General features: G+C 38.2%; 1 protein-coding gene across 1 annotated transcript in view; it reads left to right on the top strand.

Annotated features, from left to right (window-relative positions):
* RFX6 (regulatory factor X6) overlaps positions 1-20,403 on the top strand; it is a gene marked incomplete at both ends in the record, with an annotated part of 33,644 nt that extends 13,241 nt beyond the window's left edge. The window contains 13 exons of the mRNA XM_082303430.1: positions 3,183-3,290; positions 5,639-5,716; positions 5,810-5,923; positions 7,964-8,013; positions 8,437-8,596; positions 10,006-10,150; positions 11,366-11,475; positions 13,879-13,996; positions 15,099-15,221; positions 16,467-16,676; positions 17,199-17,708; positions 18,672-18,890; positions 20,237-20,403. Coding sequence (XP_082159556.1) covers positions 3,183-3,290; positions 5,639-5,716; positions 5,810-5,923; positions 7,964-8,013; positions 8,437-8,596; positions 10,006-10,150; positions 11,366-11,475; positions 13,879-13,996; positions 15,099-15,221; positions 16,467-16,676; positions 17,199-17,708; positions 18,672-18,890; positions 20,237-20,403 — 2,112 coding nt within the window. The remainder of the gene's footprint in view (positions 1-3,182; positions 3,291-5,638; positions 5,717-5,809; positions 5,924-7,963; positions 8,014-8,436; positions 8,597-10,005; positions 10,151-11,365; positions 11,476-13,878; positions 13,997-15,098; positions 15,222-16,466; positions 16,677-17,198; positions 17,709-18,671; positions 18,891-20,236) is intronic.
* Positions 20,404-20,711: the final 308 nt, after the last annotated feature.

The following is a 20,711-nucleotide window of genomic DNA, read 5'->3' as shown; positions in this document are numbered from 1 at the left end:
TCTCATTTGTCTGACTGGAAGTTGAAAAGAAATTTTTTTAAAATAAACTGAAATTGGTGCCTCCTAGTCAGGATTGCCTTTCTCTATTTTTTGCTCTTCATGACATTTTGTTGTGCTATGCCTTTTTGCTGCTTTTGCTTGCTGGATGGGAAAAAGCAGCTTTTAGTAACGTCTTTTCAGCCTTATAGCCTTCCACTGTACTTGTTCTGATATCTTTAGAGTAAAATAAATCATAAAGTCTTGTAAATTACATATTTCCAATTCCTATTGGAAATACCCTTCTGATGAACCCTAGAACTGGATCTGGTTTTGTTGGTTTTTGCTCTCCAGCCCCCCACAAGTAGTCTACATTTTTACTACTGTATACTACAGTATAGTCATTGTCATTCTGGTCATATTTATAGTAGAAAATTATGGTTTATTGTACATTAAGGATTAAGGGTTGCTCACAGTATTTTTATTTGACACTGAGTTCAGCTAGCATGGAATATCTTGCATCCGTATTACTAAACTCCTGAACCTGCAAAAGGACAACACAGGGACATCTCTGCCACATTGCCATGAAGAAATGTCCCTAATGTGCAGTACCTGTTGAAATATGACTAGAAGGTGTTTGGGATACTGCTAATTGGCATGGGCCAAAAGAATGCCAGAGGCTGTTCTGAGTAATACTGTTCCAGTATTGCCTGGGAATGTTTCCTGACACCATTTAATTTACTAGACTAAATACACCTTCTGCGATCAACTGATACACAGGAAGCCTTTCACCTTTTTCATTTCCAGATAAGCAACTCCTAGCTGATAGCAGGCATTTTTATTGGTCCCTGAGAGTGTAGCTTTGCTCTATTGATTTTCATCCCCCTTATTACCATTATCTCAAAGCCATCCACGTCTTTCTACATGACCTCTTGGTCTTCCTCTGTTGGTGAGTTCATTAGCTCATGTCAACCAGTTTAATCTATTCAGCCCCAAGTCTGATCTTCAGGAATCTTCACTTCAATCCCTTTTCAACCCAGTAGTTTCCCTGTCAACATAGCTTGTTAGCATTTCAGCTGGAGTCAGTTTCTTAAACATTTTTACATTCTTTTACTAATCCCCACTCTCACCAGCATAACTGATCATTTCCCATGGTGGCACCATGTCAAGTATTTTAGTGAGGTTCAGATAGATTACATCTGCTGCATTTTTCCTGTTCAGATAATCAGCTATCTTATCAAAAAAAGATAGTGCTATGCCATGGGATATCCCCAGCATTACTCATGAGCACTACTGTGGCATTCATTTGTTCAGAGTTTTGGGATTGAATATATCTGGTTCCTTTGGCATAAATGGAGGTATATTTTCTTATATCTCTGATGTGGCATTCCCAGTCTGCCTTGGAATTGACAATTCCACAAATCTGTCTTGTTTCTGCCCCAAAGTTCCTTTGTCCTCCCAGAAAAAAATGTTCACAGATAAGTCAATGGAAATAAATGAGAAAGGGCACATCCTTGTGAGTTTTTTGTCTGGCTCTGTATTGTCTGAAATTATTCAGACAGGTTTTAAGAGAAAAAAAATACTTTCATGGTCAAGAACTGAATTAGAATAATCTCATTGTACTGAAAATTTGGCATTATATTTTCATTAGTGTGAATGAGTGATAGATACATTTTTTTCATTTGCTTGAAAGTACATGTAATTAGGTATTCCAAAAAGATTTACAATGATTGCATAAGGTGTAATTCTCAGTAGGAACATAAAGACATTGAAAAGATGTTAAAGCACTGATTGTCTAAATATACTGAGTAAATGGCATTTGAATGAACACTTATTGAGTGCCAGGGACACTGTTTACTTCTGGTATGTTTTATCACATTTTCTAGTATTCTCTCTGTAGGGGGAGATATCAGCAAATTCTTTTATCTAAACCAGTTAGTGCACCATTAGAGTCTGCATGGTTAATTAGGCAGATAATATTACTGTCATTATCTTAATGTTAAATGGCCATTAGAAACAGATGGCATTAAATTGAAAGGGCAAGTGGCAGCAGGTTAAAATATTAAGCCTAGAACTGAGGCACAGTCATATAAGTCCATTAGCAAGGTAAAAAACATTGCAGATTATCTTCTCTTAAACCTCCCACCACCATCACTGCCTTCTTTTAAATGAACAAATCCCTTTTAATCAGAGCTTTTAATATATTTCATGGGTAATTGCATAATAAAATCATTAAGATTACTCCTGTTTAAAAAAAATACCCTCCTTGTACTGATAGGCCATTATAACACTACAAAAGTATTTACATGAAGAAGTACTAATGTTTCTAAATTTCTACAATTTCTTTTACTTAGAGCTTTATACATGTTTGAATAGTAGATAGCACTGGCAAAATTAGTTTACATGATGTATGCTTTTGGTGTTTTGCTGTCTGTTTTGTCAGACATATCCCCTTATAAAAATAAGGCTATATGTTGAATAAGTCAGTTACAGCTGTGGTTTTCTGAAATCAGTATTTGAGAGAATTTCACTTGAAGCTGGTGTCCAAGTAATGAGTCAACATTTACAGAAAAATAGTCTCATTTGCACACTTTTACACTGTAAGTTGCGCTATATACCTACCATTCCCACTTCAGTGAAATCTACCTGTAGGCAAAGGGCTAGGAAGAGGTCACTTCAAGTTCCATTCAAATGCCTTGTGCATGATCATAAATTTCTTCCCTTAGTACAGAGGGAACCTGCACAGAGGTAACCGATTTTCCACAGGAATACACAGAAGGCCAGCTCGTGGCTCTGCAGACTGACTTGACATAAGGACTGGTTAGGCTAAAATAGAATGAAGGGTTTCAGCCAAATGGTCTTTAGGTTTGAGTGCAATCCTATGAGAATAAGTACAGTTCAGCCAGTAAGGACAGAACCATAACACAGATTGTATTTCTTGAGGATGAGGGTTTCACCTTAATTGTATCATTTGAGACCTTAAGAGTGTTTGGTGGAATTTAGACCTAGACACATATTCAATAACCTTCTTGAGCTGGTGTCCAGATCTGGATAAGCATCAATATTTTTGAAGGATTATCTGAATGCAAGTATTCTGGAACACTGAGAGGCTCATGAGATAAAATACAAGTTTAGCATGAATTGTTGGTTTCAGATGTAACAACATTAGCTATTTCAATGTTCCTGTTTTTTCCCTTCCCTTTCAGGGTGGTTTTACTCGTAAATATTCTCTGAGTTCCAAAACTGGAACACTCCTCCCAGAGTTTCCAAGTGCTCAACACCTTTTGCTTCAAGGGTGCATTTCTAAAGACAAGGTAAAATGTGAACTCCTCTTCTGTCTTAAGAGATCAAAAATTTGCCATAGAATGTTTCTTCATATCTTAGCCTTTGAGGTATTGACATGAAAGAGCCAGAAATGTCCATAATCAAACAGAGGTGACTGATTTATAGAGGGGGGCAAACCTTTACTAACACCGATTAACTGGCTTTCCAATGGAAAGGTGGTTGAATTATTTACCTATTAACTGACCCAGTATTTTACAAACTGATGGTATGTAAGACGGGGAGAGCAAAACAAATAACTGAGAGTTGTGTTCTTTACAAATGCCTTTGTATTTAAGGTAAATTTTGTTCTGATTAGAACAGAACAAATAATGCACAACAAATAGTTGGATGAATTTTATTCTCCTTCATTAATTGTTTGAAAAGAGACTGTAAATTTGAACATGTTTGGGGTTTTTTTTAAATTACTTAAATCATTCCTCAAATCAATACTTGGTATTGCTTATCCTAAGGATAGCTCTTCAGTTGGAAGTATCTCTCTCATGTTTTATGTCCTTGTCTCTTTGCTTATGTGTTACGTCTGTGTTGTTTCTGGTCACATTACAGGCTGCTACATCCCTGCACTGTGCTAGAAATCCTTTGACAGACATTTTGAACTTTTCAATTTAACCTCCAGTGCAGGTGGTGATGGTGACTGGTTTGAGACACATTGCTTTAAAACTTTTTGTTTTATGACCTCCTCCTCCTAAGCTTGTTCTGAGAAAGTAGTGAAGCCTAGGATTCCTGTAGGGAGAAACTAAACAAAAGGAGCCATTTTAGCTGGAAATCTTAGCTGGAAATCTTACCATTTGTAAAGAAAGCCCAAGAACTGGTATACTCAGCAGTGTGCACCACCTGCTGCTATAGTCTCCATCAGTGAAGTGACATCTCTCATATAGACAGCATTCTCATTAAATTTAAATCTGGCAAATGTTTGAGGTTCCTTGAATATCCAACACAGCAGTATAAACTGATTTATACTGCTCCAACAATGGAGAAAAACCTGCAATTAATTCTGTCTTCATTTTTGGGGCAACAGCATTGTGCATGACCGTCTGGGGACAGACTTACTGAGTTATGAGGAGACTGTGGGAAAGATGAATTTCTGTGTGTCTCCTGCATTCTATTTCCTTGCTGCTCTTTCCTCATTTCTTGTTCTTTTATTTCCTGTTTTCTTTTCATACTGCCTTTTCCATCCTTCAGCTTATCTGACTAAAGGTTATTGAACCTAAGATATTTAGGTACTCTGTTGAAGACAGCCCATACGTGAAGTTTGACTCCTGCATTAAACTCTTAAGGAATTGCTTGCAATTCAAATCTCTGGAGAGTCCATAAATCAGCAGTCTGCACTAAAATAGATGGGTAATTCCTGCATTTAATGTTTCTGGACAGAATTTACCCAAACTTTAAACTTCCATCGACTCCTTTCAAAAACAGTTCTTTAAAGTGTTCTTGAGTCTCACACCGTGCTAGTACTTCTCAAAGATACGTAGTTAGAGAAGCAGCTCTGAGAGTCAGAAAGGTCCGTTTTCAAAGAAATCTGCATCCTGAACCTACTGCAATAAGATGGCACCAGTTTCAATCGAAATCTGAGACTGGTTTGCTGGAGAAGTTCCCAAGCTGTGGCAAACCTGTGATTCAGGACCATAAGAATGGTTTTGCTAGCACTTTTCCTTCCTTAAAATAGTTTGCATGTTTCTTGTGTTATAATTTGCTACAATTTTTAAAACTTACTACTTACTTTCTTTTTTTCTTTTTTTTTAAATAAGGGAACACTCCACTCAGATAAAGTAGCCTGATGAGATGAAAGGGAGTTCTGCTTTCTAAAGTTCAGTTCATGTGAGGCAGTGATTAAACTTTGACCAAATGACTGGCAGCTATTTTCTCATTTGTCGAACTAGATGATGTTTCAGAACACTCATAGACGCCTATAGTAGCCTAATGATTAACTTGCACTGCTCTTTGGGATTAATCTTAGCTTCAGAGAGGCGAATTTGCCATCTGACTGACTAATCTAGTTATTGCCTTACTCTATTATCCACATTTTCACAGTGTATACAGGTTCAGATGCTACATTTCTGACAACAGCATCAGTGCTTGACTTAAATAATGACTTAAATAATGCTTGAATAATAATGACATAAAGCTGTTGCTAAAACTGGCGATGAGTGACGTCCTCATCACTTCTGGATATACAGGCTGCCTATTTGTAAATATGCATTGCAATACAGTTTATATTATGTGTTTACATACTAGCTGCAGAAAGCAGAAACTTATATCACCATAGCAGTAAAGGAAGGAGTCAAGAAACTCTGTATAATATTTCTTTCTTCCAAAACAGGTAGATACTCTTATCATGATGTACAAAACACACTGTCAGTGTGTCCTTGACAATGCAATTAATGGGAACTTTGAAGAGGTAAGGTTGTTTGAGCATGCACTCTGGGTACATATGCAGGGGAAGCCAAGACAGCATGATTTATGTCTATGAATCTGGTTCCTATTCCTTTAGATCCAGCATTTCCTATTACATTTTTGGCAAGGAATGCCTGACCATCTTCTTCCCCTGCTTGAAAATCCCATTATCATTGACATTTTCTGTGTCTGTGACTCAATACTGTATAAGGTAAGTTAAGCATTTAACTACATGAATAATTTTGCCCGCAGTACAGCTTTTGTATCTGTAAAAAGATAGAGTGAAAGGATGCCATGACTGCTTTCTGATGTAAATCACCAAGGAAATCATTGAAATCAAGAAATAAAATGGGTGCCTATAAGAGCTGAACTCCAGTCTCAGCTCTGCTGAACACCTGATATGTGACCACAGCCAGCACACTAACAGTGAGACCCCAACCTACTTGCTTGAATGTAGCTAAAAGAAATGCTCATGTGCTCACTGACAAGGCTGACTAAGGTAATCCTGGATGAAAACTGAAGCCTTTTTTTCACTGAAAAGATTATTGCAATTTCTGCCAGGGAAGAGAGTCTGTGGCACATCGGTAAGGTGATTCCACATGCCAATCTTCTACTCACAGGTTATGTCAGGCCATGGTTTCATGTTACCAAGCTGGAACAATACTGGGTTAAGATAGTCTTTCGTCTCCTGCCTGCTGCCTTTCATTTCTGTTCCTGTGCTGCTAGAGGTACCAGGAAAACTGCTGCACTCTAAACTGCTCTGGGTTTAAAAAAAATTTAAGCAATACTTGTTTTGCAGAGCTTTTGTACCATATGAGTTCTTTGGTCTAGCTCATGGCATGATCACATAAAAAGTTGAAACAAAGTGACCCTTAGGAGTGTTGCAAGGTCAGGAATAAGTTATAGAGCATTGGGGGAAAAAAAAATAATGCCACCACAGTTTCCTGAGTTTTTCACTTGGAAAGTCAGATCAGATGATTATTTAGTAGATGCAAAGTACTTAAAGTTCCTCTGATAGGATGTGCCATAGAAATAGAAAAGGATTGTCATATAGGTGTCTCTCTAACAGATTTCACATCACATATTGATGAGAAGAAATAACTATTGGCTTAACAGTAAACACCAACCAATCAAAGCAAAAGACTTGAGGCTTTTTAGCTCTGATGCCTTATTGTAATCTGTTATTCTTTACTGTACAAAAATATGGGGGAAAAATCCAGAGAAGATGAAAATGTTTTTTTCTTAGAAGCATATAAAGCTGTAAAGTAAGAAGTGTTTTAGTTAGCATAGCAAAGCAAAGGCAATTAGCATCAAGAATCATAATTACTACCCAGGAGATGGGTCATTAAGCCTCATTTACTTGTAGAGGTTATAATGTACCTTGAGTTTATGAGGTTTTTCCTGCTCTAAATGTGCTGTCTCAATAGATTTAATATTAACTTTATTTATGATAGATTTAATGTGACAGAAGAAGAAATACTAGAGGAGCTATAAATTATAAATTGAATAAGACTGAATTTCTCAAAAGTTCATAAATTTACTATTGTGCTTCTTCTTTGTCTCTCACTATTTCTTACCTATAATCATGTTAGATATTCCTGAGATCCCAGCTGACAGAAGGAAGAAGGAATTACATTGGATTGTTATCAAACTATTTACATTAAAAGTGAAAGGAGATTTCTGGAATATAGTCTAACAACTTTGTCCTCCACAATAACATTCCCTAGGGAGCATGCCAGATGGCACAGTTTTTTGCCAAAACTGTTCCACGCCATGCTTAGCTACAGGGAACTCTATGGCTAAACTCTGAATACCTGCAGTGCCGTGTCCAGTTTGGCAGGAAGAAGAGTCAACAGCACTCAAGGACATGGGAGATGCTTGAGTATCTGCTTTACAGAGACTTGGTGATGCTAGAAAAGACAAAGTGCTTATCCATCTCGCTTCTACTGATTTCCCTACTCGAAGACATGGGGGATAGCATGTCTTGTTTGTTTTTTTTCTCAGTTTACTGGTATGAAGTTATACATTAAGAATGGGTGCTATCTAAGTATATAAATATCTCATCTGTTCCTATCTAATAGTGATTGGAAAAATCCAGGCATATAAATAGCTGGACAGTAGGTTGAATGGCTTTATTCTGTGTAAATTTTCTGTACTTATCACTTTGCGATCTAAGTAGACAAGACAGACATGAATGAATGAATAAATGGCCAGTGGAAGCATGATGTCATTTTCTGTTAACTTTTTGAAGGTTCTTACAGATGTACTCATCCCTGCAACAATGCAAGAAATGCCAGAAAGGTAGGTATTTGACATTAATCTTGGTGTGTTCCGATTTTTAGACATATTCCAGATAAATACCAGTAATTCTATATTCTAGAGAAATTTACTTACAGCATTTATGCTCATTTTTAGAACAGTAGAGTATGTATGGCAAAATAGTTGTCAGCTCTGAGGGCAGCTATAGAACAGCCTTAAAGTATTAGATAGCATTTTAATGTCCCAATTGGCTTACAGTTTTTTCCCAGAGGAGGTACATATCAATATGCAGTCAATATATAGAACAATGATTGGTCATTTCCCGTTTCTTCTGGTAACACCTGAGGAGTAATTTCCAGATATCTTCAGAAGTCTGTTAGCCATAGATTGAAACCCAGTTATTTAAACTAATGCCAGACAATTTTTATTGGTGATTCTCTAAATCACTTTTTGTTTCCCTTACAGTTTACTGGCAGATATAAGAAGCTTTGCAAAAAACTGGGAGCAGTGGGTTGCTTCCTCTTTGGAAAATCTACCAGAAAGCCTGATAGATAAGAAATTGCCTATTGCACGAAGATTTGTTTCCTCCCTGAAACGACAGACGTCATTCCTACACCTAGCACAGGTAAACAGAGTAAGATGATACATTCAAAATTTTGTCAGCTGTATTCAGTGTACCTTTCTGTCTATGAAATACAATGGATTATTTTTTCAAGATTGACCTTTGTCCATGAAAGACATATATCTTGTTGTTTTAACTGTGAAATTAGAAAGTGACCATAGATAGATCTGATTAGGACTTCAAACTTTTGTACCAGAAAAGGGAGCAAAGGCCATGGTTATAATGAACTGCCATCACAGGAACTTTTTTCAATGAAATGATGAAGTGGAATATATGTGTATTTTGTTTAGTACCAAATGGGAAAATATCAGATGATCCTTCTTGCCTAGCAAAGATTCGCTGCTTTGTCCATGATATTCTATTTCTTTTTTGAGTTTTGAGTGAAAAGAAAAAACAGGAGTGACAGGTAGTTGGAGACTCCGAGGCTGTGCTGTCAGGATACAGGTATCTGCAATTAGGAGTCACCTCCATGTGATGGTTTTATACAAAAGGATACAATGCCTTTTGTGGAACTTCCTTCCATGCTAGCATCTTGGGTTTTGAGGTGGTAGTCCTCATGAATAACTGTAGACACAGCACCTATTCATCTTGACTTGGTTTTCTCTTTCATAAATATTAATACAAAAGCAGCATATGCATGAAATTGTGAAGATAATCTGATAGGAAGGCACATTAGAAGAGCATCAGGAGTCTAATGAAAGGGAAACATTCTCTCATCTGATCTGTGATAAACCCAGCCATGACAATAAAATTAAACATAATAAGATTCTTCTCTGAGGAGTTTTTTGGGCGATCCCCGGCTGTGGGCCTGTACTGGTTTTGGCTGGGGTAGAGTTAATTTTGTTCCTCATATTATGGGTCTATATTTTGGATTCGTACTGGAAACTATTGATAATTCAGGTCTATTTTAGTTACTGCTGAGCAGTGTTTACACACAGTTAAAGTCTTTTCTGCTTCCCATATGTGCCAGCAAATAGGTTGGAGGTGCATGAAAATTTGGCAGGGGGCATATCTGGGACAGCTGATCCCAAATGATCACAGGAATATTCCATACCACAGATCAGCAATAAAACTGGGGACCACTGCTCAGGGCCTTGGTCAGTTGGGCATTGGTCAGTTGGTGGTGAGCAATTGTTTTCATTAGCCTCACTGGTCTTTGTTGGACTGTATTTTTCTCTGTTGTTTTTGGGGTTTCTTTTAAACTTTTAAATTATTTTTGTTATTATTTTTATTACTTCTTTTAAAAATTTATTAAACTGGTTTTAACTCAACCAACAAGTTTTCTTACTTTCATTCTTTTAATTCTCTCCCCCATCCCATGGCAGGGTAGGGAGTGGCTGTGTGGTGCTTAGCTGCCAGCTGGGGCTAAACCACAACAGGGTCTCAGCATTTTATCTTGCTTTCTCTTGCAGATTGCTCGGCCAGCTCTTTTTGATCAGCATGTGGTGAATTCCATGGTGTCGGATATTGAAAAAGTTGATTTGAATAGTATTGGCTCTCAGGCCCTCCTTGCAGCTTCAGGGAGCACAGACTCTGATGGGGAAGTCTACAGTGAATGTAAGTCCATGGTGACATATTTGTACCATTAAAAATAATTCATTCTTTCATTCCATGCCACACCAGTCTGCTTGGACTGATTGAGACAAGGCACCCATAGACTCTGCATTCTCTAATCTAGTTCACCATAACCTTCAGTAGGTTAAGAAAACCAATTGGTTGCCCTAGCATGTCCAAGAACAGAAGCTTGTGCTGGGAAGTCATCCCAGCCAGATGACTTTAAATGGTTGCTGAAAAATTTACATGTCAGCTTCAAACCTCTTTTGAAACTTGGTCCTAATTATATGGGCACATATCAGTTCTTGAAAGATTTGTCAAAAATTACGGCTTAATGTAATGGGTATTTGAACTAGTTTACTTTTTTTTAATTAATCGGATTTTTTTCTGAAAGTTGAGCTTTAAGAATATGTGTAATTTTCTATTTAGTGTAGCAGCTTTTTTCATACACAGAATAAAGTATAAATTTTGAGGTAGTTAATTTTCATATACATTGTTGGAAAATAGATATAGCCATTTTCTGTATTAAAAAGATAACTTTGTCATAGGAGTCATGTTGATCAGAGTTTCAAGAGCTGAAAAGAATAGCAGTGTGTTGTCCTGTAAATATTATTACTTCAATTATGAAAGTTTGTTCTCTTTAATGGTTCAAAATCCTATTCACATTTTCATTTGAGTTGCCCATTTCCTGCTTTTTTTGTGTAGTTATTTTTTATTTTATTCTTTGTCTTCTTTCACACTGGTTAAAAAAGAAAAGGAGAAGAGAGATAACTGTTCATTCAGACACTTTTTTGAAAATGGGAATTGAGGAAGTTAACTTTATATCCTGTTGTGAGAAACTTGTAAAATATAAAGGAAACATAAGATACTGCAAATCTGCCATATTACAGAGAAAGCTTTGCTACTAAACTTAGTATTAAAAAGGTTTTCAAGGTTAAATCTACAAAGGAATGGAAAATATAATAATCTCCTTTCGCTTTTTTTTCTTATAAAACTTCATTGTCTTACAACCTGTGTCACTGTAATGCTTAAGTAATTAAAATACATGTGTGTGATGGATGTGTGTCTGCTTGCTTTGCTGGGGAGTTATGTATTTCTTCACTGCTCTAATTCTTTGCTTTTCCTTTCCATGCTACAATATTGTCATATGGCTGGTGAGTGGCTTTTTCTCACGTTCAGAATAGTGTGCGATGATATGTTCTCCTTTTTACATGGTAGATGACTCTATTACAGTGTTCCAAGAACTGAAGGACCTTCTAAAGAAGAATGCCACTGTGGAATCATTTATTGAATGGTTGGATACTGTGGTTGAGCAAAGGGTTATCAAGGTACCTTTCAAATGTCCTGCCTGACTCCAGACCAAATCCTACTCCCCTTACTCCTTACATAAATCCTTATGCAGTCTCACTGATTTTCCACAAGGAATTTTTATCTCTGTTCCTGTCTCCTTACTGTAACACAGAAGTTTGTCATTTGGTATCAAAGATTCCAGTGACATTAGTTCTAATTAATCATGCTGAGCAATCTTATGTGTGTGACAAACTAAGAAGCATTGTAACTAAAACACTAAAGTCAGCACTTTCGCAAACTACATGAAAGAAACTCTCCCACTTTATGTGTGCCTGCAGAATCACAGGGGAATTGCTCTGAGTAAGGTGAGCAAAAGGGAAGCAATTCTCTTTTCCATGGCATTTAGGGGGTACTGTATGTGGTATAAGTTACTGCAGCGGGTGGATTCAAAAGAAGCTAGCCTCCTGAAGGATTTTTACCTTCCAGGATGGAAGATACAGTTTTGTAGCTTTGTAAGGTGCTTAACACAGTAATTGATGGTTTTGATGGGATTCTCCTGCCTGCCTCCAATTTACAAGATGCATTTTCATCACAAGTATTTTATATGCATATAGTTATGTAGGGGTTAATAAACTACAGCTCAGAACAAAAGAAAGGATTTTTGGCTTACAGCTAAGTAAGAAATATGTACCCAATTTGTGACTCTAATTACTGTAAACTATCAGAATAAGATGTTACATATTGTTGGCTAATAGCTGAACACTGGTCTTCTCATCAGGCTTTTTCTATCTGAAAATGCAATATCTTACTCATCATTTTAGGTAGGATCTTGATATGAATGGATACAAAAGGATGAGACAGTACAGTTAGCATCAACTGGCTGGCAGAAGAGAGACTGCCACTTACAGGAAAACCAGAGGCATGCCCTTTTTCCTTTACTTGCCTGTTTCCCCAAATTTCAATGGAGACAGTGATAATTTCTTTCTTTTTAAAGTACTCTGAGTTTCCTAAAAATTGCTGACATATGTGAGCAGCACAGTGAAGAGCTTTGGATGACTCAGGGCAGCAGAGCCAAAGCAAGTCCTCACATACACAGAAAACTCCCTAGGCAAAAAAAAACCCCATTGAAGCTGAGCAATCTCAACTTATTTTAGGCTGGAATGATTATGATGTAAATTTAATTCCATTCATTCCACAATTTCAGAAGACAATTCCTCATAAACAAGTCAGGCAGGAAAGATGAAGCAATTTTCCATTCATCATCTACTATGTGATACTGTATTTTTAAAGCTAACAGGTATGGTTCCTGGCATTGTTTTCCTGTAGTTAAGGGAAGAGTACCAACAAGTTCTGATACGAAGTTAGGTTGACTAGAGCAGAAGCTAATAATTTACAGAACATGTAATCCTTCCACTGCTGTCTGCCTTCTGTTCATGCTAAAGTGTGGCTACTTTAGCACACAGCTAAACTCAACACAACAGCTTCTTTCTGCTTGCTGTTTGAGAAAGTAACAAGGCATATGTTACCACATTAACAAATCACTCCAGAGCAAAGTGACTGCATGAAATGAACAGTATAAAAAGCATCACTTTGATCATCACGATAGTAACATACCACTCTGTTAGAGAAATTCTGACCAGTATTATACAGATTAAATTAAAGTACAAAAACTAATTTCTACTCCGTGTTTTTGTGGAATAACATAGTGTCAGAGGGTGGGAGCTTCCTCTCTTTCTCTCTCTCCTTCTCTTTCTTTCTTTTTCTTTCTTTCTTTCTTTCTTTCTTTCTTTCTTTCTTTCTTTCTTTCTTTCTTTCTTTCTTTCTTTCTTTCTTTCTTTCTTTCTTTCTTTTTCTTTCTTTCTTTCTCTTTTCTTTTCTTTTCTTTTCTTTTCTTTTCTTTTCTTTTCTTTTCTTTTCTTTTCTTTTCTTTTCTTTTCTTTTCTTTTCTTTTCTTTTCTTTTCTTTTCTTTTCTTTTCTTTTCTTTTCTTTTCTTTTCTTTTCTTTTCTTTTCTTTTCTTTTCTTTCTTTTCTCTTTTCTTTTCTTTTCTTTTCTTTTCTTTTCTTTCCTTCCATCTGTCCATCTGTCTGTCCATCCTGCTGCCCTTCCTTCTGTCCCTGTATAGAACAACTTGGCACCTTTAGTACTAGAATAGGAGGTAATTTATGTACCTTCAGGGTACACCAGGGCCCAAGCAGTGAGCAGTTTGCTTCATCCAGCATTGACAGACAGCCATTCTATGTTTGCACTGGAAAGAGTGAAGGCTGCTCTGTTTTACCAAGTTAGGTCACACAGCAGGAAGATAGCTTGAATCAGGCAGCTTGATTCACTCTGCCACATCAGCCTGAGTCAAGGACTCCTTGAACTCTCAAGGATACTCAGGTCTTCTATTTGCAGAAAGCAAGTGAGCATACTTAACAGCATTTTACTATTCTCTTTCAGGCAAGCAAGCAAAATGGGAGGTCTTTAAAGAAGAGAGCTCAGGACTTCCTTCTGAAATGGAGCTTTTTCGGTGCTCGAGTGATGCATAACCTAACTCTAAACAACGCATCAAGTTTTGGTACCCGAGCTTTATAAAAACACTCATATTTTGTACATATTTGTTAGCACTTAGCAGCTTTCCACCGTTTCCTGTGCTGAGGAACCTATCCTAATTTAAAGATTATTTGATTAAAGCCACAAATACTGTGTAATGTGTTTTTCAAACTAACATTTCACAGTAAATGCTAGCGATATTTTGCTGGTGACCTGTGTCACAGGCTTATTTTTAAAAGGTATTGTTCCTTTAAATGGCTGGTTTGATACTGCTTTGACATTTAAGTGCTAGAAACTTTGTTTTGATATGACAGTGGAAATGTAACTGCATAGATATGTAACTATCTCAGTATAAGAGACAGAAGATTTAAATTACTAGTTTTACCTGTGGATCAGTTTGGTATAAAATGACTGTTGTATATAAGTTCTTGTGCATGGCATGTTTCAATAAAAGCAAAAGGAATTTGGCAGTCACCACATACTTAATTCTGGAATCAGCAGATAATCAATTTAACAGTGTTTGTGGCTTTTAAAAATTAAAGTTCACAAATCCATCTTTAGGAGTGTTTATGTTTTTGGGAACACTCAGAAAGAACCTTTTATAAGAGAGAAGATGGTAGAACAAGCGAAACAAACTCTAGTGTGTAATTTCATATGTTTAGCCATAGGTACATTGTTACCTAAAATTCAGAGGATAATTGAAAAGACTGTAGGGACACATACATTTTTTAATGTGATATATACTTGAAATAAGGTCAAAGACTTCACCAGTTATTGTCCGGTTATTTAGCACAAGGCAAACAGAAATAGAGCAGAGGCATTCTAGCAGACTTCAGCCTTATCTAGTTCCACTGTGTGCTCTCCTCAAGTATAAAGCATGTCTCACTTTCATCAGTATTTTTCTTTGATGTAATTAGTGGTCAAATAGCCTACAGGACAGTAAACAATTGAGCTAGGTGGGCCAGTGCAAAGAGAGATTAGAGCTAGAAGTTAGGCACTATTTCTTGTTGGTCTTGCCAGGTCATTTAAAGTCCACAATTATTTGTTTGTTTCACTGGCTTCTTGTGGAGTGGTGAGAGATGGTCACAAAGATAACTCAGCTACTCTCTCTCTTCCTTCTCCAAAAGGTTCTTTTCATTTGATCCGCATGTTACTGGATGAGTACATCCTGCTTGCCATGGAGACACAGTTCAACAATGACAAAGAACAAGAACTCCAGAATCTACTGGACAAATACATGAAGAATTTAGGTAACTAGAGCTTGGTTCTTTTGCGTGTACTCTGGTATGTTTAGAAATTCATGTATTTGTTTAAGCAGAAGCAAGTTTACTGTGTTCTCCTGAAGGTGTAGTTATGTACAATATTATCAAATTCACCTGAAAAGTTTGTGACCATTCACTCAGCAATTCATTCCCACATACCTACCACAGTTCATAACAGTTCTGTTGGAATGTCAGTACTAAGGATCACTGAAATTATCTTGGATTCAACAAAGGCTTGTAGGTACATCTGAAGGGCCATGAACTGAAGTGTGAAAAGAGGTATAGCTAGCAGACAGGGCTACTTAATTCCTAATCCCATTTTTCTCCAAAGCTTAAGTATGTAATTACAACTTGAACTAGGAATTTATTAAATATTACCAAAATGCAAATATCCCTTCAACATTGGAACACAAGTTTGGAGCCCTATGTAGCATGTGGCTGAAGTATTACTATGTGGAAGAGAAATAAAATTATTTGAAAACAGTACCCTTAACATTTTCCATCTACCAGGCTTCTTCAGAGTTAGACAGTTTGACGTTATATGTTCCAGGTCCTTTTCTGTCAAAAGAATGAAGATTGATTTGGATCAAGTTCTGGTCCAAGTTAATCCTTAAAAATCCGGTGGAACTTCAGAAACTTGCAGAATTATTTTTTATTAGCATTAGCACTGGCAGTCAGTCCTTAACTTTTTGGTTGTTGTTACTCTAAATCTGCAATTTGCTGCAAGAAACTTGCATAGAATTTGTCTGACAGTAGATGCAGCACTTCTTTTAATTCAGCCTCCAGGAGTAAAACTTGGCCTTTTTGACAGTTGCCTTATCCTTGTGTGTTTAGGTAAAGAACTTGAAACCATAAAGTAAAATCATGGTTTCCATTGAAGAATAGCAAAACTGACTTTATCAATAGTCTGCAAAAAGCAGAACTCTTGAGTATAACAAATGCTTTTCTCTAGATACTAATATGAAAAGAGAGTCCAAGCATTCTAAAGTTGCCATTGTTAATTCTTTAGGGTGAAGTGTCGATCCCGATTCACTCTTAATGCACTTTACTTTGACTTCATTGTTGACATTTTATTCAAGGGAATAAATCTGATTCATACCTTCACTGTGATGGCTTGAGTAAGGAGCTGATACTGTGTGATGTAGATCTGTGGTCAGGGGAAATGATACAAAGAGAATTTATGTGCAGTGAGGATACATAACAGCCAACAAGAGCTTTCATTTACCCTTCCAGATGCAAGCAAAGCCACCTTCACTGCGTCACCAAGCTCTTGCTTCCTAGCAAATCGCAACAAAGCCGCTCCTCTGCCCAGTGACACTTCAGTCAAAAACGAATGCCTAGGAGAGCAAACCTACGTGTCCTTGTCAGCTGGCCAGCCCAGCAGTGCACCTTCTGGTCTGAACCCCTTCACCACAGGAGACAGGGAGAGTATGCAGCTGACAGGTGTGTATCAACTCTTCCAGTGTCTCCTTCCCTAATTTGCCTGTTAGGCTTTCCGTTCATGGTAACATGTTGCTGTAGGAGGGGCGATGACCACATGCATTTATGAAGACCTCTAGTAAACAACATTTCATGAGGTCACCTTCTGTGATGATTTACAGAAGTCAGCAATTGTAATTACCTTGCCAGTAATAGTTTGTCTTGGAAAAATGGTAGAACTATCTTATAACTTTTGGCTTGGTGAGTTTCTTGTGAGGAGAGAAGGAACAGTAACACCTGGAGCACATGAGGGTTGTAACTGCTGGAAGTTTCCAACTGAATGTGGCACCTCCAAGCCGGAGAATGAAAGGAGAAACTTTACAGCCTGAAGCCATGAAATAAAAGCTGTGAATTAAATAGGTGGGGGCGAGTGCATATCTTTTGTAAAGGTTTCACATGGTAATCTCCACTTCCCTAGAGCCTTTGTGTCTTAACAGCAGTACTGAGGTATGGACACTAATCACGGCTAATGTTTATTTATTCCAGATCAAATGGAGCTGTCTCAAAGCACTGGTCACCTCATGACTCCACCCATTTCACCAGCAGTGGTCAGCCGAGGAAGTGTCATCAACCAGGGGCCAATGGCTGTGAGACCTCCCAGTGTAGGTCCCATGTTATCGACACATTCACAGTGCTCTTCCTACTCAGAACCCCTTTATCAGACTTTGTCACAGACTAATCAGAATTATTATGGAAACAATTCCAATTACCAGGCTATGTTCAGAACACAGGCCCATTCCACTTCAGGAGTTTATGACCACAGAGCAGAGCCCAGCCGATTCAATGCCTTGAGTGAACAGCAGTTCTCCAGAGACTACTTCAGCAACAGTTGTGCCGTGTCTCCCTACAATGCCAGATCCCCTTCCAGCTATGGTCCCTCCAGCATGTCTCAGGACACACACAATATGCAGTTTCTGAATACCGGGAGTTTCAATTTCGTGAACAACTCAGTATCTACATGTCCAGGAGCAGCTTATCCTGCTAATGCTTCCAACGGTATTAATACATACTTTCTTTTTCCTTTTGTTTCTCTTTCATTGCTGAAGTAAAACTCTTTTTCTCTGGGTTTTTTTTTCCTCTGGAAGATGTATTTCAGCTTTTATTTATACATTCTTGTTTTCCACTTCTCTGATAACACAGAGATTGTAAAGCAGTTTAATAAGCTACTCAAGGGTTTATTTTCCTCTGGCGAATCCTCAGTTGACCTCAAATGCATCTGCTGCCCTATGGTAATCTTCCTTTGGTATCATCACCCTGTCTTGCACAAAGGAGGCAAAACCAGGATGAGCTTAACAATCTCTTGAAAAGCCCCCAAAACCTTTGCTATGAAATAGAGGAGACACAAGATAGCTTGCCTCTGGGATCAGCATAATGGACCATTCCAGTCACAGGGTGAAAAGAAGTATAAAAATGTGCATTACCAATAGTTTGAGACTTTGGCCCTCTCATTTCTTATACTTCAAATGTAAAATTACTGCTTCAGAGGTATAATCAGCATAACACCTCCCTCTTCTGGAGGAAAGACACAGTGGAAATGTTACTTTTATATGGAATTGTCTATGCAGTGAGTACCTACTATCTTGCAGATTTTCTTTCCATGAATGCTTTCCTTGGTTGTAAGCTTCAGAAGGAAGCACTGAACTATGGATAGGACTCCCCATGGTGTCTCTTATGGCCACTGATTGCAGGCTATGTTTGATTCTGAACTTAGAAGGAAAGAGCAATTTTCTGTACCAAAGGCGTGACTGAACCCTTACAATCTTTTGGATTCCTTGTTACCACCTCTTTTTTGGGTCAGTCATTGCATATGTTGCTTATGTTCCTAGGCTGTATGTGTACGTAAAGAGTCTTATTCTCAAGGGCTTCAGCCGGTAACAAGTACTTTTTTCTGAAGTTTATCACAGGCTCATGCGCTGCCCAGGAGTTTCATTCATCTTTTTTTTTTCAATCTTCAATTAGGATATTATGGAAACAGCATAAATTATTCAGAATCTCACCGACTTGGAACAATGGTGGACCAACATGTTTCTGTAATCAGCAGTGTCAGCAGCATTCGGTCCCTGCCATCATACAGTGATATACATGATCCACTGAATATCTTGGATGACAGTGGAAGAAAACAAACAGGCTCATACTACACAGAGTCCTCCCCTTCAATTGTCTGCCGGACCCCTATGTGTAAGTATAGCCAACAACTGAGGAGCAGCTATGAACTTTTTAGCATCCTAACAAATGCTGAGTATTAAACTGTAGCTCACATATACAATATATGAAATGCAACATAGAGATGAAATAGCTCATGTCTTGGCTTTGGGGACAAAATTTTAGGCGGAAGCACTCTGGAATGAGCGCCTCCTCCAAAGGAAAAAGGGCCTCCCCTTTTCCTTTGCCAATGAGACAAATTGGTAGCAGCAAGTGAAAGTGGGAAGAAAAAACTGACTGTTTATTAACACAAAACAAAACAGGGTAGAACAGGAAAAAACAAACCTCAAAATACAACAAATGCCCAGAGAGGGAACAGGCACAGAGGCTTGGACCAGCCAGGACCACCCCGCAGGCTCCCCAGACCAGAGGGAAGGGAAGGAAGGCAGTGAGGCAAGAGGGAGGGAGGGAGGAGAAAAAACCAAGGAAGACCAACACAACTTTTTTGCAGCTAGCTGGAACAAAAAAACCCAAAGAGCAGCACAGCGCTCCTGGTGCACTCCCTCCTGAGCCCTGCCGAGACCCTTGGAGCCCCGAGCCTTTGTGCCCCAGCCGTTCAACCGTCCCGCACCCAGGTCCCGTGGCTCCAACCCCTGGGTCCATCTTAAAGACACAGTGTCCTTGGGCATTAAGCAGATGGTTAAGGAATAAAAAAACCCCTTATAACATCACCCCAGGACAGCTCAGTACTTAGGATGTATCATAAGATGTGTTTTCCTTAAAATTGAATTTAAGAAATTGGCTTCCACAAGGAGGTCTGTGATCCGTTGTCTGTGAGGACTGGAATGATTGGCCTGAGTTGAATAAAAATATGCATTAGGAAGCACTTTCTAACTATTAAGTAAACTAATATAAGGCTGGGCTTTATTAGGGTCTCTTAGAGATCCTCACTGTCAAACAGAGCAAACGAACCCTGGGGCAGGGGTGTCTCAGTATATACTTGGTGTGGTGTGGTCCCTCATCCTATGCTTCAACAACTGTGTGTATTAGCAAAGCTCCCACTGACAGTGAATTTTAGGCACAAATACTCAACACCAAAGGGTTTATTTTGGTATATGCCTTAAACAAATGGCAACTGAGTTTGGTCTCACATTCCAAAAAGGGTTGCATGGAAGATATAAACTAGGGCACCATTTATTTTTCCCTAAGATTACATCTTCCTACTGCTTACCTGTTAATCTTGCACAGAAGATTAGACATTTCTGTCCTTCAGATGATGTGCCTGGTAGATAGGAGTTTCCATCAAATGAAATTGGATTGTGATTTCTGTTAAATTCAATAAATTGGAAACTTGCAATGATAGTAACCTTTTTTCCCCACAGCTTCAAACTTGCAAACCACATCTTCTTCACAGTGTATGTATGGAACATCTGGTCAGTTCCCTTCTCAGGAAAATCTGGAGGTCCATGCCCCACCAAGCAGAGATATGGTGTCATCTTTACCACCAATCAACACTGTCTTCATGGGAGCAGCTGCTGGAGGAACCTAACTGGGAGACGTGTCTGTGCCCTAAGCTTACTTTCCAACCCCAGACATTAAGGCTATGATGACAATCCCCTTCAAGTTGGTGGAAGATAAAATTATTACATAGACATGTTAAAGGAGCCATTTTAGAGATGTTATCAGCCCTCCACACACAAAAAAATAGCCATATTTAGATTGGGTCCAGCTTGTGAATCTCTCAGGATTGTTCTCACCATTACAGCTTTTCAGTCAGAAATTCAGGGTAAGCAGAAAGAGCCAGTGATTCTTGCACGCCAGAATAAGTTGTAAAGAAATTATTGCATCTATTCCTAA

This window comes from Coloeus monedula (assembly GCF_965178545.1).
Source record: "Coloeus monedula genome assembly, chromosome: 2".
In the NCBI taxonomy this organism is placed as follows: Eukaryota; Metazoa; Chordata; class Aves; order Passeriformes; family Corvidae; genus Coloeus; species Coloeus monedula.
Note: the sequence above shows the minus strand (reverse complement) of the source record. Positions and strands in the feature narration are given on the sequence as shown.